Here is a 12,728-nt window from a genome sequence, read left to right as displayed (position 1 = left end):
ACCACTTTTATGGAGTTAATGGGGTAAATAAGACATTCTATGAGTTGGAGGGGTAAATAGACAAGTTGAGGTGGTGAAAAATATCACTTTTATGGAGTTAATGGAGTAAATAGGACATTCAATGAGTTGGAGGTAAAATGACCAATTTAAACAAGTTAAAATGGCTAGGGAGCATTAGGCCTTTCTTTTACGTATACAATTCCACTCAATTATTTGGTGATTCACTATCAAATGTTCATTCCTATTTGTACTCTAATACGTCAGTCACTCGCTACGCTCGACGAGTGAAGTCCGCGGGGAAGATAAGATCCTTTTTAACAAAACCCGGAAGGGGCAAAAGGAACCGCATTCCTTATCTATGTGTGTGGAGTTCTTATATTAAACATCGGGTCTTCAATGTCACTCGGAGGACCTTCAATTCACATTTGGACACGTGTATTGTGATCCCACGTAATAATTAAAATAGTGAGACTTTTTATAATATGTGCGAGTCCATGATACAAGTATGAAAATATGTATTTGACATGAAAAACCGAATACTTCTAATAATTTGCCATATGTGATATGATGCCGATTGGCCGAACATAATGCCCTATTCGCAAGGGCTACCCATTAAACAAAAAAACACAAGTTTTGACGGTTACATACAAAATATCAATCATAAACAATTAAAATCTTTTGTTTTCTAGCTCCAACGAGAAGACTCCTTAAATCTCTAGATGTAATAAATTATAAGAAGAAGCTTTTAGTAGCTAATATTATCAAAGACACTCCTAATAGTACGTTTACACCAGAACACTATAACCAGCTTATGACTCTTTTATATACCATGGAAAAGCCAGGTTATGGTTCTCATGTTGGGCCATCAAGAGGACCATCTCTAAATTCTTATTTTGATCTAGCTAACTCAGGTAAATTTGTTTTTGGATGGTCATTTGATCAAGAGGGCGAGCCTTGGCGCAATGGTAAATGTTGTTGTCGTGTAACTGAGAGGTCACGGATTCGAATCTTAGGAGCGGCCTCTTACCAAAAAATTGATCAACTGACTTGGATTATTGATCCAGTAACTACAAATCATGTAGCAAAGTCAGTTGATTGTTTTACTTATATTCAAGATATACCAGATATAATTGCTCATTTACCTAACAAATAAAAAACATTGTGGTTAATAAAAAAAAGTAACAATTCAACTTACTAAAAAACTTGTGCTAAAAGATGTACTCTTTGTACCATCTAAGGAACTCGGCAAAATAGCCCCGTAACTTTGGGAGAAGGGGTGCCTCCTCACAAAGGGGGTCGCAGTGACCTGACCAGGCCCCAAAAACACAGGACAGTACAGTCAACCAGATGATTGAACGTATACTTGCATAACAGAGTAGCTGGATTATATGGCGAGTTTCCGTCCATTTCTGACAGAAAATTCTCTCAGAAAATGAGATGCTTCTGTCTTTGAGTTGATCCACAACAACATTCTCAATGTATCCGTTTTCAGAAACTGAATGGTCTCTTTGAATTTTTTTGGGATGGACATATCATATGCTATAAAGATATCTGCTTTCCTTCACCCTGTATCAGAAAATGCAACTTCAAGTTGTAAATTAGTTGAAAAACTTTCGTCTTTGAGACCAGAAATTTGGTCCAAATGGCAGAGAAAAAAAACACATACCTGTTTTGGATTGGAATGTCACTAGGAATTGACCTGCAACTCGATCTCAACCTTGGGACCATAACACTAAATCAGAAAGTGTTTAAAGAACTATTTCCCTTTTGATTAAAGATTAATCATCATATAATAGCAATTACATACATGCTGAGGTCTGCATAAAATGTGGTCACTTAAACCTATTAAAGACTGTATAATGGAAAGTGGCTTCAAAGGATTGTAAAATATGCCAACAATGATCATTATCAGATTCACTTAACAATTGGGAATTTTCATTAATGATTGAAAAGCAAGTATAAAGTTATTTCTATACACAAAATCACAGCTTAGCTCACTAACAGAGTTAAACGTGAAAACGAATCATAAGAATTGCATCAAAATGTAGAAGGCTTAATACATCATTTGTCCCCCCGAACTTGTCCAAAAAGCTTGATTGGCCCCCTGAACTTTCGAAGTACCTCGATAATCCTCTCAATTTGCTTAAAATGCTCTGGTACCTCCTCAGCTTGCTATTAATCACTCGGTTGCAAAGAAGTAAGCTGCATGCGGAAGATGTGTTGGACGTGCCTTGGAAGAACTTCCTTTTTAATATGTTTCAACCTATTATGTGAATTATGTAATAACATTCCAAGGCGCGTGCAACACATCTTCCACATGCAGCTTATTTTTTTGCAATCTGTGATTAATTGACTATCTTTTAAGCAAGTTGAGGGGCTATGAGCATTTTAAGCATGTTCAAAGGGCTATCAATACATTTTGAAAGTTCAGGGGCCAATTGAGCTTTTTGGACAAGTTCAGTTGTCAAATGATGTATTAAGCCAAATGCAGAATGATATCTTACTATTCAAGCACATAAATCATATTACCTAGCATAACATAAGCATATAATCACTGTATGAAGAAAAATGCAGAACAGCAACAGCAATCTTGGCATACTTTCCTTGTTCACCATTTTTACCTAGCATAATTAAGACAAGAGGTAAGCTTCTAAACAAGTAAGATTCAGTATCATAAATGGTAGGAGATGAGATATGCTTAGAAAGTTCCAGGTTCTTAGAGTTCATTGATAAACTTGAGATTTCTTGAATCTAAGTGATCTGGTGGCACATCTTATTTCGGAGACTTCTTTATGTCATCTTAGTTCCTTGTTTCATCTACTAACAATGACTTGTAGCTAGGCTACCCTTCCCTGTGGCTTCCGGTGTTTCTCATCTTCCGTAGCCACTAGGCGCAAAATGGACGGATTGAAAGGAGCACGGGGGAGCTTGAGCACCCACGGGTCCCCGGAAAATGCCAGAAAACTCCAGGGAAGCTGTGTAGGGAACGTCAACTTTTTCTATAAAAGCGGCCAAAAAAAATCAATTGAGCACCATAGATCACCAAAGAACACCCCCTGTCCGTTAATCTTGGATTGGTCCCCGGCGCAAATGGTAATGGCACATTTGGCTTTTCACTGTTTCAAAGGTGAATTCCCCTTGTTGAAAAATAGCAACACTACATTAGCCATACCTTTCCCATTGGTCCTTGTCAGCTATTAATATGAAGTGGACCTTTAACTATCAACTCGAGCTTTTAGTTTAAAACGGTTCCATAACTTGGTATCAGAGCCACTATGACCAAGTGGTCCAGGGTTCGATTCCTGGAAGCCCCATTTGTTGTCACGCTTCAAGCCCAAGTGTGCTTTCGCGTGTGGGGGTGTGTCAGCTATTAATATGAAGTGGACCTTTAACTATCAGCTTGAGCTTTTAGCTAAAACGGTTCCATAACAGTCCCAAAACACAAACGGAACTTCATCCATTGCCTGAAACCCAACTCCATCCTGGACTTTTCTTCAGCCCTGTCTTGATAATCTTTGATCTTGTACTGCCTGCATCTTCCCACTTTCCGGAGTTAGCATAGATATTTGATAAAGCCACATGATGATTTGGATTTCTAGGCTCAAGTTGAACAAGGTGTTCTAGTGCAAATTCAGCAAGTTGCACATTGGAATGCATTTCACATGCACCTAGTATGGCCCCCCACAGTTTAGCATCAGGTTGCAATGGCATTTCCTTGATTAAATGCAAAATTTCATCGAATAATCCAGCACGACCTAATAAATCCACCATGCAAGCATAGTGTTCCAAACCAGGTTCAAGCTGATGCCTTTTGTACATGGAATCAAATATTTCCCTCCCTTCATCTATCAAACCTGCATGTCTACAAGCAGATAACACGTTGATGAAAGATAGAGAGTCAACACCAATATGACTAGTTTGCATAATTGAGAAAAGCTCAACTGCTCGGTTCCCTTGTCCATGAACTGCATATGCTGCAAGCATCACATTCCATGAAACAATGTTTTTATTCTTCATCTCATGAAACATATTTTCCGAGTAATGAAGCTGCCCACATTTTGCATACATATCAATAAGAGAATTTCCAATATGTAGATTAGACCGGAATCCCATTTGAATAATATAGGCATGAAGAACCATGCCTTCCTTTAAGGCTGATAGAGATGCTACTGCAGGTAGGACACTCACAATTGTAACTAGATTGGGCTGAAAATTCTGCAATTTCATCCAACAAAATGCAGAAATAGCTTTTTCGGCATGTCCATTGTGCACATAACCTGCAATCAGGATGTTCCATGATACGTCATTTTTTGCAAACTCAGTACTCATGAACAAGAATTCAGCAGTGGAAAGGCTTCCGCATTTGGCGTACATGTCAATCAGTGCATTAGTTACATGACAGTAAGAATCAAAGCCAAACTTTATAATTTGTCCATGAATGCAGGTTCCTATGTCTTGCTCGCATGTCAATGAAAGCAAACCCACCATAGTACCGGAGTCCGGCTTTATTTCAGATATCTGTAACTTACAGAACATCTCCATTGCATGATAAGTGTCACCAGTCTGGCCATAGCCATTAATTAAAGAATTCCAGGTTACAATATCCTTACATGGCATTCTATAGAATATGGTCAATGCAGAAGGAAAAGATCCACATTTAAGATACATGGATAATAAGGCTGTTCCGATTAAGACATCCGAGTCGTAATTGGCTTTAACAGCATAACAGTGAACACTTTTACCTAATCTCAGACACAATATTTCTGCACAAGCTGGAATTACACTCATGAGGGTTATTTCATTGGCCTTGAAACAATCTTTCTGCATATCTTGAAATAACTGCAGCGCGTCTTCACCGTACCCTGATTGGAATAGAACCGCTATAATTGCTGACCAAGCAACCACATCCTTTTCTTTAATGCCTTGAAACACCTGTTTAGCCCTATCTAGATCTCCAAATTTTGCATACATAGTTATCAAAGAAGTAGCAATCAAAACATCTGAGTCAACGCCTTCTTGTCTGGCAAAACCATGAACTTCCTCCCTTCTTACTGAATCTCTCATCTCAGCTGCAGCCAAAAGTGCAGTTGCAACTGAAGTTTTACCCAATTTATGATTCTCCCTCTTCATACAATCAAACAACTCCAAAACCTCAAAGAAGCAGTCATTATGTGCATACCCTGACATCATTGTTCTCCATGAAATTTCACTCTTATCTTTCATTTGTTTGAAAATCTGAGAAGCCATATCTACGTACCCACACTTGGAGTACATATCAATCAACCCATCAGAAACAATCGCATCAAAACCCTTCCTAATCACATAACAATGAATAGCCCTACAAGTATAAATATCACCTAATGTCGAAACAGCAGGAACCAAATTCACAATGGTTACCACATCAGGGTCCAAACCAACCGATTGCATAGATTTAACAAACCCCAGAGCTTCCTGAGGATCCACACTCTGCGATAAACACAAAATCATAGCATTCCAAGTTATAACATCTTTCTCAGGCATTTTAACAAACACTTCTCTTGCAGACTCTAAATAACCCAACTTACAATACATATCAACGAGAGCAGTCCCTACAAAAACATCGCACTCTAAACCTCTAAAGGCTATATCCCGATGAATCAAAACGCCTTCTTTAAACTCTAATGCACCAGTGCAAGCTTTCAAAACAAAAGTAAATGTGTACTTGTCCGGCTTGACGCCTTCATTTAACATGCGATGATACATTTTTATAGCTTCCTGGTGATTTTTGGAACTTGCATAAGCTCGTATCATAGAGTTGTAGAGTCTAACAGTATGATAGGGCATTGAATCAAACAGAAAACGAGCAAATTCGCATTTTTGAAACGAAATGTAGGATTTTAGGAGATGGGTATTGGTGGAATGGTCATTTTGGAGGCCTGAGACGATCAAGACGGCATGAAGTTGAAGTAGAGAGCTTGGGTTCTTGCATGAGGCAAGTAGGTGAAGGTAATTGGGGCAATTTTTAATTGCATCTGAAGGTAGAACGGAAATCTTATTGTTTGGTGCTAGTATGTGGCATAACCTGTGTAGAAAGACTGCATTTTTACCCATTGATTTTTGGGGAAGTGTTTTCTCAGTCTCAGAGCCCAAACAGAATAAAAAGAATTTTTAGTGAATTCGTTTCTATAATCTGAATAACTGAAATAACGGTAAATAATGCCCCTGGGTGGGGCGATATATTAGTCTAGCAGTCGGGTTCTCGCGCGGGTGGTCCGAGTTGGTCACATGGTTGGACCTCACGTGTATGATGTATCTTAGCTTGGGTGGCTGGGCCGGAATCCGGATGGGTTTGGGGTGATGTTGGATGGGTTTGGGGTATGCAGAATTGGACCCAAAGTTCGTGCCTTTTGGTTTTTGATGGAATTGAGGGAAAGATAAAGGTTAAGATAAGATATTGAAAATTATTATTTCCATTATGTGAGATGACTAAATTCACCTAGTGAATATATTAGATAAAGATGAGGATAAAATAGGGTTAAACTATGCTTACTATTTTTTCTACCATTGGATGGTGATGAACTTTGACAAAGTAAGCTCATCCAATGGTAGAAAAAACAAACTAAAGCTTACTTTATCGAAATCAAAATAAGCATAGAAGGTACCGGATAAAATAATATATTTTATTATATTATTCCTATTTAAGTTACATAAATTTATTTGAGGGACAAAATATATTTTTGCATTACGGATTTATCTCACTCACTTTTGAATATAAGATTTGAGGGATAAATTTTTACTGTCATATTTTTAAAATAAATATAGAATAACGGAGTATTGTATTGTTTATCTATATCTCATTTCATTTATCCATAATAATAGGGATAAGGTGCAAAAATACCTAACGTTTACAGTCAGGAGCAATTTTATCCCTAACGTCTAAAATGGTGCAATTTTACCTCTAGCGTAGGCAGCTAAGTGCAATTTTACCCTACGCGTTGAATCAATTTCAGAAATTTATGTTATCAGACTGATGAAACAGTTGTGAAGTTCCTGAAGAAGACGTACGATGTGCAGAAGAAACTATACATAATTGTTATATTAAGCCGGCCGGTGTCTGAACCACGAAGCAAATAGTATTTTGGGAATTTTGGTGGCAAATTAAAAGTGTTGTATAATGTATTTATTGATTTGGAGTTTGAAGATCGAAGCTTTTGAAGAAGATGTTACTAGAGAAAGTCGTAGGAACTTTCTCGAGGAATTGACTAATCTAATAATTCTTGGGAGTGGTATGAATTGATCCAATTTGACAACGTTAGGGGTAAAATTGATCTTGACTGCCTACATTAGGGATAAAATTGCACCATTTTAGATGTTAGGTGTAAAATTGCTCTTGACTGTAAACGTTAGGGGTATTTTTGCACCTTATCTCATAATAATAACAAGCTTTTTACATGAAAATAATAATAGGTTATCAAATTAAAATAAAATTATACTACCAAAAATAATTCTCAAAAGAGGTCTTTCTAGAGAAGTTTTTTGTTCTATAATATATGATATCTTGATTCTATTCATGCACATTAATTAATTTTTATCAAATATACCCCTATTTAAATTGCTTTCACTTTGAGAATAGATAAAATTTCATTAGTGGATGCAATTAATACAAAGGTGATATCGGGCTAAACAATATCGCACGCGTGACTTCATCACTACCCTCGTTACAGTCCAGGCCCACACTTAACAAAGGCCCAAAACGGCCCCAACAAGGTAGAATCAATTGATGCGGCCCAAGCCCAAGCAAGCGGCACCAATCACCAAAAGCTCTAAGCCTCAACACAACAAAGGATCTTCTAGAATCCAACAAGATAAAGGATTCCTCCCATGAGCCGAAATCCTTGAGGGAAACGGAATCCTAAATTTGTAAGGATTCCTAAGGAAGTGGCAACCTTAAACCTAATCTTGCACTATAAATACACGGGTATAGGTACAAGGTTCGGTACGTTAATTACTATCTCTAACTAGTCCTTTCCCCTCTATTCAATCCTTAATCATAAACTGATATAGACGTCGGAGTGAGTTTGCCGGACTCTGACTCCGTCTGACTTGCTTATTGCTTTATAAACTCAAATACGACGTTACCATCAAAATCGAAGCTTGTGACCAAGTTTCAGGTAATCAGTTACCAAATGGTAATAAAGTCTTTTAGTTAAAACTATTTACATTTTTTTAATTATTGTACCTTAACCTTAAAAGACATTTATTATGAAACAGATAGAATAAGATTTACTTCTAATTTACAAACCATAATCCTAATGATTTTACATAATTTTATTTGACATAATTCAAATTATTATTTAACATAATTTTATATAAATTTTTAAAATTGATTTTCTATGTAAATTTATACAAAGTTATTTTCATTGTTATTGTATTTTTACTTTTTTAATTGTTAGACATAAATTTGATTATTTTGTAAGAAAATAATAAGATGTTAAAGTTAACAAATGTCTGAACTATTAAAATTTTAAAAATTAAATTCGACAGGCTGCTGCTCTGTTTGCAATTCGACAGGCTTTACATCGGGGATGGCACTCGTTTTGGTTGGAGTGTGACTCAGCATATGTTGTGCGTATTCTTCCTGATCCGCTGGCGGTGGTTCCCAGGCAACTTCGTCTTGAATGGCAGAATTGTCAAGAGTTCCTGTCATTCTTACATTTTCCATAAAGGGAACCAGGTGGCGGATGCTCTTGCCAATTTTGGCCAGACCTGCTCGGAGGAGATTTGGTGGAGCTCGTATCCTCGCTTTTGTTCATCATTTATTTGAGAAAATGCAAATGGTTTTTATTTGTATAGGTTTTGTTAATTTGTCTTTGTTACTTTGGCCCTTTTTTTTTTGTATTCTTTATTTCTTGATTTATATATTTCGGGTTCTGTTTCGTTGCTTTCTTAATGTGCCAACCTAGTTGGTTGGTCTTGGTTCCTTGTTCCTCCCCTGCCTTTTAATAATAATAAAAAAAGTTAACAAATGTTAAAATATATAATTAAACATTTTAATTAAACCACTCATCTTCAATTTTTAAATACACTGAGTCATCCACTAACGGTTTAAACAAAGAAACTGTTTGTCAAAAGCTCGTTATATATGAAAATTAAAGTTCAAGAGCCGAATTTAGAAAAATACTTATTTCAAAAAGTTTACAGCCGGTTGGTTGAATTCTTCGGGGTAGACCTCAATTGGATTTTATGCCACCATGACTCCACTCATAGAAAGTGATTCTGCAAAAGCTTGAAAGTCTTTAATCAAAGAAGGACAAAATCAAGTACTTTCGTAAGATTCCAAATGATCAAAGCTCAACCTTTTCGAACTATAAATGTTCAAAGGCTTACTTGATATAGTTCGAAAGGCTTACTTGAATCTCTGATTATTTATTTTTTAAAATTAGCTTTTTTAAATTTTCACACATTTTCGTTATCAATGTTGAATGAGAAGTTCAATGTGTTGGATAACTTAATGGCTTAATTCTTGACATTTTATCATTTTTAAGAAATTATAAATAATTAATTTTTCTATTTTTTTCTTAATAAACAATCTAAAAAGTTCATGAGTTTAAATATAACTTTTTATCCATAATAATGATAAAAAAATATAAACTGAATAGAAATTTTAAATTTAATTAATTTAAATGCTATTTTTTTAAAACCAGAAACACAATTGTCTTCGTTGATCATTTATTTTTCATTATACTTTCTTTAATTATTAGATACAACTTTCTAAGAAAATAATAAGATGTTAAAGTAAACAAACGTCTGAACTATTAAAATTTTAAAAATTAAATTAATTTTCAAGATTTTTAAAAATTAAATTAATTTTTAAGAGCTCAATGTGTATAAAAATTAAAGTTCAAAACCCTTAATCAAGGGCTCAATCTTAAAACTGTATTGGTTCGAGGGCTTAATTGTGCGTTTGACCAAAATAAATTAAAGAATTTACAGAAAATAACTTTTTTAATAAATATTTAAAATATTACTCCAAATTTTCTCTATTTTTCATTTTTATACTCTAAACTTCATTAGAGCCTAACAACAAAATTAAATTGTTGTTTGTGACTGAAAGTTAAAAAAATTGATTTTGTTATTTTGTTTTTACAGGTATAATGTTTTTAATATATTTTCCTTCTACCTCAACTGTGCAGCAAAAAACAAAAAAAAATTGAAGAAAACAAAATGAGAACGCAGAACATATAGGACAAGAGACTGCAATTCCTGAAACCCTTTTCAAAATCTTAACACAAGGCAAATCTCACAATGCCCATGAGAAGATGTCATCTTTTGTAATCCTAGCAAATTTCAATCCAAATCCCTTTCATTTACACCATTGAAATCCTACCACGAATTTCAATTTGCTTGCATTCATAATGACAAGCCCCTTTCAGAATAATCCTAAAATAAATTGTCACAAGGAAAAGCATTGCCTAATTAAAACAGAGACCAAACACCAAAATGAACTATATGTACCCTGCAAACCATCTTATAAATTGTAGGTAATTATCATCACACTGGAAGGGGAATAACCACCCTATGTATCCATAAACTTATAGAGACAACAACTTAACTTAATGAAGTGAATTCTAGTTTCAAATAATATAAACATTACACTTCAACGAACCAGTAATATGGCTATCCATCATACGGTAGGTTCAATTTGATCGGCTCCTAATAACATCAAGCCCCATCTCTGTAGGATCAGTAGCTTGCAACTCTACCTGAATGCCATCTAACTCTCTTTTGAACCTGTCTTTGGAACTCGCATAAATCATCTTGCTTCTCACTCTTGATATATCAGGAGACCTTCACGTATATCAACAGTAAATAAGATAAATCAATTATGAAAATCGTAGAAAGTAAAGTTGAACAATGATGTATTCTATGAAATTATGATAGTGTACCATGCAACAAAAACAATCCTGCTCTTCTGGCAGTTCTCCTCTGTGACATAATCATAATCATAAACAGCATATCGGCATTCATCAGCAGGAAGGCTTGCACAAAAGTCCTCATAACTATCAGTTGGTTCACCTAGCTTCTCCACAAGCACCTGCTTTTGTTTTTCTTCAATCTTGTAAACGATAAATCGGTAGGTCCTTTTTGCTTTCAGTTCTAAAAACTTCAGTTTGCAATCGTCATGCACAGCCATCCCAGATGTTGCATTTGCCTACACGGATAGAAATAAATAATAGTAAGGATGGAACAATCACCCTTGTGGTGGGACCCCTCCCCGGACCCTCGCTCAGCGGGGACGCGTAGTGCGACCGGGCCGCCCTTTTTTATGGAACAATCACCCTGGAAGCAACCAAAACAGCTGTACCACATAACGGGTAGAAGTTTGCAAATTCTAACAATGACCATTTAAAAGTAGCTCCCTTGCGATCCCATGATTGTCGATAATGGCTCGGAAGGGACATGTTCCAAACAAAACATGAAATTGATATCTTTTCCCACATCTAAGTACAAGTCATAATAAGTAAACTCATTAATTCAAACTAACTGAGAAGGACACAGTTAATCATTTTACAAAAAGATTTTATTTCACTATTGAAAAACACAACTCCAATTTCTGCTGCAACCATACTGGTATTCGCCCCAGGTTTCGCTTTCAAAAGGAAAGCTTATATTTGATGAGCTTGTAGTTACCAGAACAGCATGATCCACAAGCTCTACATACAAAAGTCAGACAGTAGAGTACATATTTTTCTTATTCAACTGATTGCCAACCAGAGTCACTGATTGCATCTACATCTTCCAGAGCTAATTTATCAATGGCACCCAAGTGCAAAAAAATCAAGCATATAATTCATTTTTCGAAATTGGCAACACATTGGGCACACCGAGCTAAGGATTTCTCTATGCTTGATATGGAATCAAACAACTCTAGTTAAACAGCATAAAAAAAAAACCTAAAAATAACTATTACCCAAAAGTAACCACCAACCCACACACTACAATAATCGGAGAAATTTCACAAGATAATCACCATACAAACACACACGAACAGACATACAAGCTATAAGATTAATCAAAATATATAATCTACCGAAAAATTTCTCAAAATCATCTACTATCAAACAGCGAGGGTTAGACACTAAAAATGAAACCACAGAATAGCAATCAACAAAAATTATCAAGAGGACTTGGAAATAAGAAGGTAATAGTGTTTAGAGAAGAAAGGAAAAGAAGTTGCTCACCATTTTGATATTTGCTGAGAAAGTAAAAACAGAGGAGAAAGAGAGAGAAAATCTAGGGCTAGGAGAGAGATTGGGGATGATAAAAGATAGACTACTTCGAAATGCGGAGCCTCCCTTTCCTTGTTTTCTCGTTTGGTATGTGTGGTGGCGCTGCCTTGCTAACGTCACGGTCACCGTCAATAATAAATGACCACTAACAGTAAAATGCTGCCGCGTTTTTTTTTTTTTTCTTTAGCTGTTGAATCCCTATGTTTTGAGCCGTGAGATTGGCATGTGTGTCATTCATTAAGGCAGCCTCCGGAAAGGAATAAACCGGCGTCGTTCATGAGCTGCTAGACTTTAACTCGACAAATTTCTTTTATTTTTTTTTTATAAAATCTTTTTTTTTTTTTTTTTTTTTTGATAAAAATGCATACATCATTTTATAGATACGAAAACATCAAGTACAACAAGAAAAGTAATGAATAAAACCTTACATAAGTACATGCTATGCCTATTACAAAATCC

The 12,728-nt window shown here is 35.7% G+C and overlaps 2 protein-coding genes across 2 annotated transcripts; both read right to left on the bottom strand.

Annotated features, from left to right (window-relative positions):
* Positions 1 to 775: 775 nt before the first annotated feature.
* Positions 776 to 6,105, bottom strand: LOC136225886 (pentatricopeptide repeat-containing protein At2g39620). The gene is made up of 4 exons (XM_066014028.1): positions 2,530 to 6,105; positions 1,667 to 1,717; positions 1,231 to 1,566; positions 776 to 1,142 (listed from the first exon to the last, which is right to left on the bottom strand). The coding sequence occupies exon 1, from the start codon at positions 6,088 to 6,090 to the stop codon at positions 3,454 to 3,456; it is 2,637 nt and encodes an 878-aa protein (XP_065870100.1). The 5' UTR covers positions 6,091 to 6,105; the 3' UTR covers positions 776 to 1,142; positions 1,231 to 1,566; positions 1,667 to 1,717; positions 2,530 to 3,453.
* Positions 6,106 to 10,480: 4,375 nt separating this feature from the next.
* LOC136226756 (actin-depolymerizing factor 2-like) lies at positions 10,481 to 12,379 on the bottom strand. The gene is made up of 3 exons (XM_066015409.1): positions 12,222 to 12,379; positions 10,926 to 11,191; positions 10,481 to 10,827 (listed from the first exon to the last, which is right to left on the bottom strand). The coding sequence occupies exons 1-3, from the start codon at positions 12,222 to 12,224 to the stop codon at positions 10,677 to 10,679; spliced, it is 420 nt and encodes a 139-aa protein (XP_065871481.1). The 5' UTR covers positions 12,225 to 12,379; the 3' UTR covers positions 10,481 to 10,676.
* Positions 12,380 to 12,728: the final 349 nt, after the last annotated feature.

Source organism: Euphorbia lathyris, chromosome 4, assembly GCF_963576675.1.
Source record: "Euphorbia lathyris chromosome 4, ddEupLath1.1, whole genome shotgun sequence".
NCBI lineage: Eukaryota > Viridiplantae > Streptophyta > Magnoliopsida > Malpighiales > Euphorbiaceae > Euphorbia > Euphorbia lathyris.
Note: the sequence above shows the minus strand (reverse complement) of the source record. Positions and strands in the feature narration are given on the sequence as shown.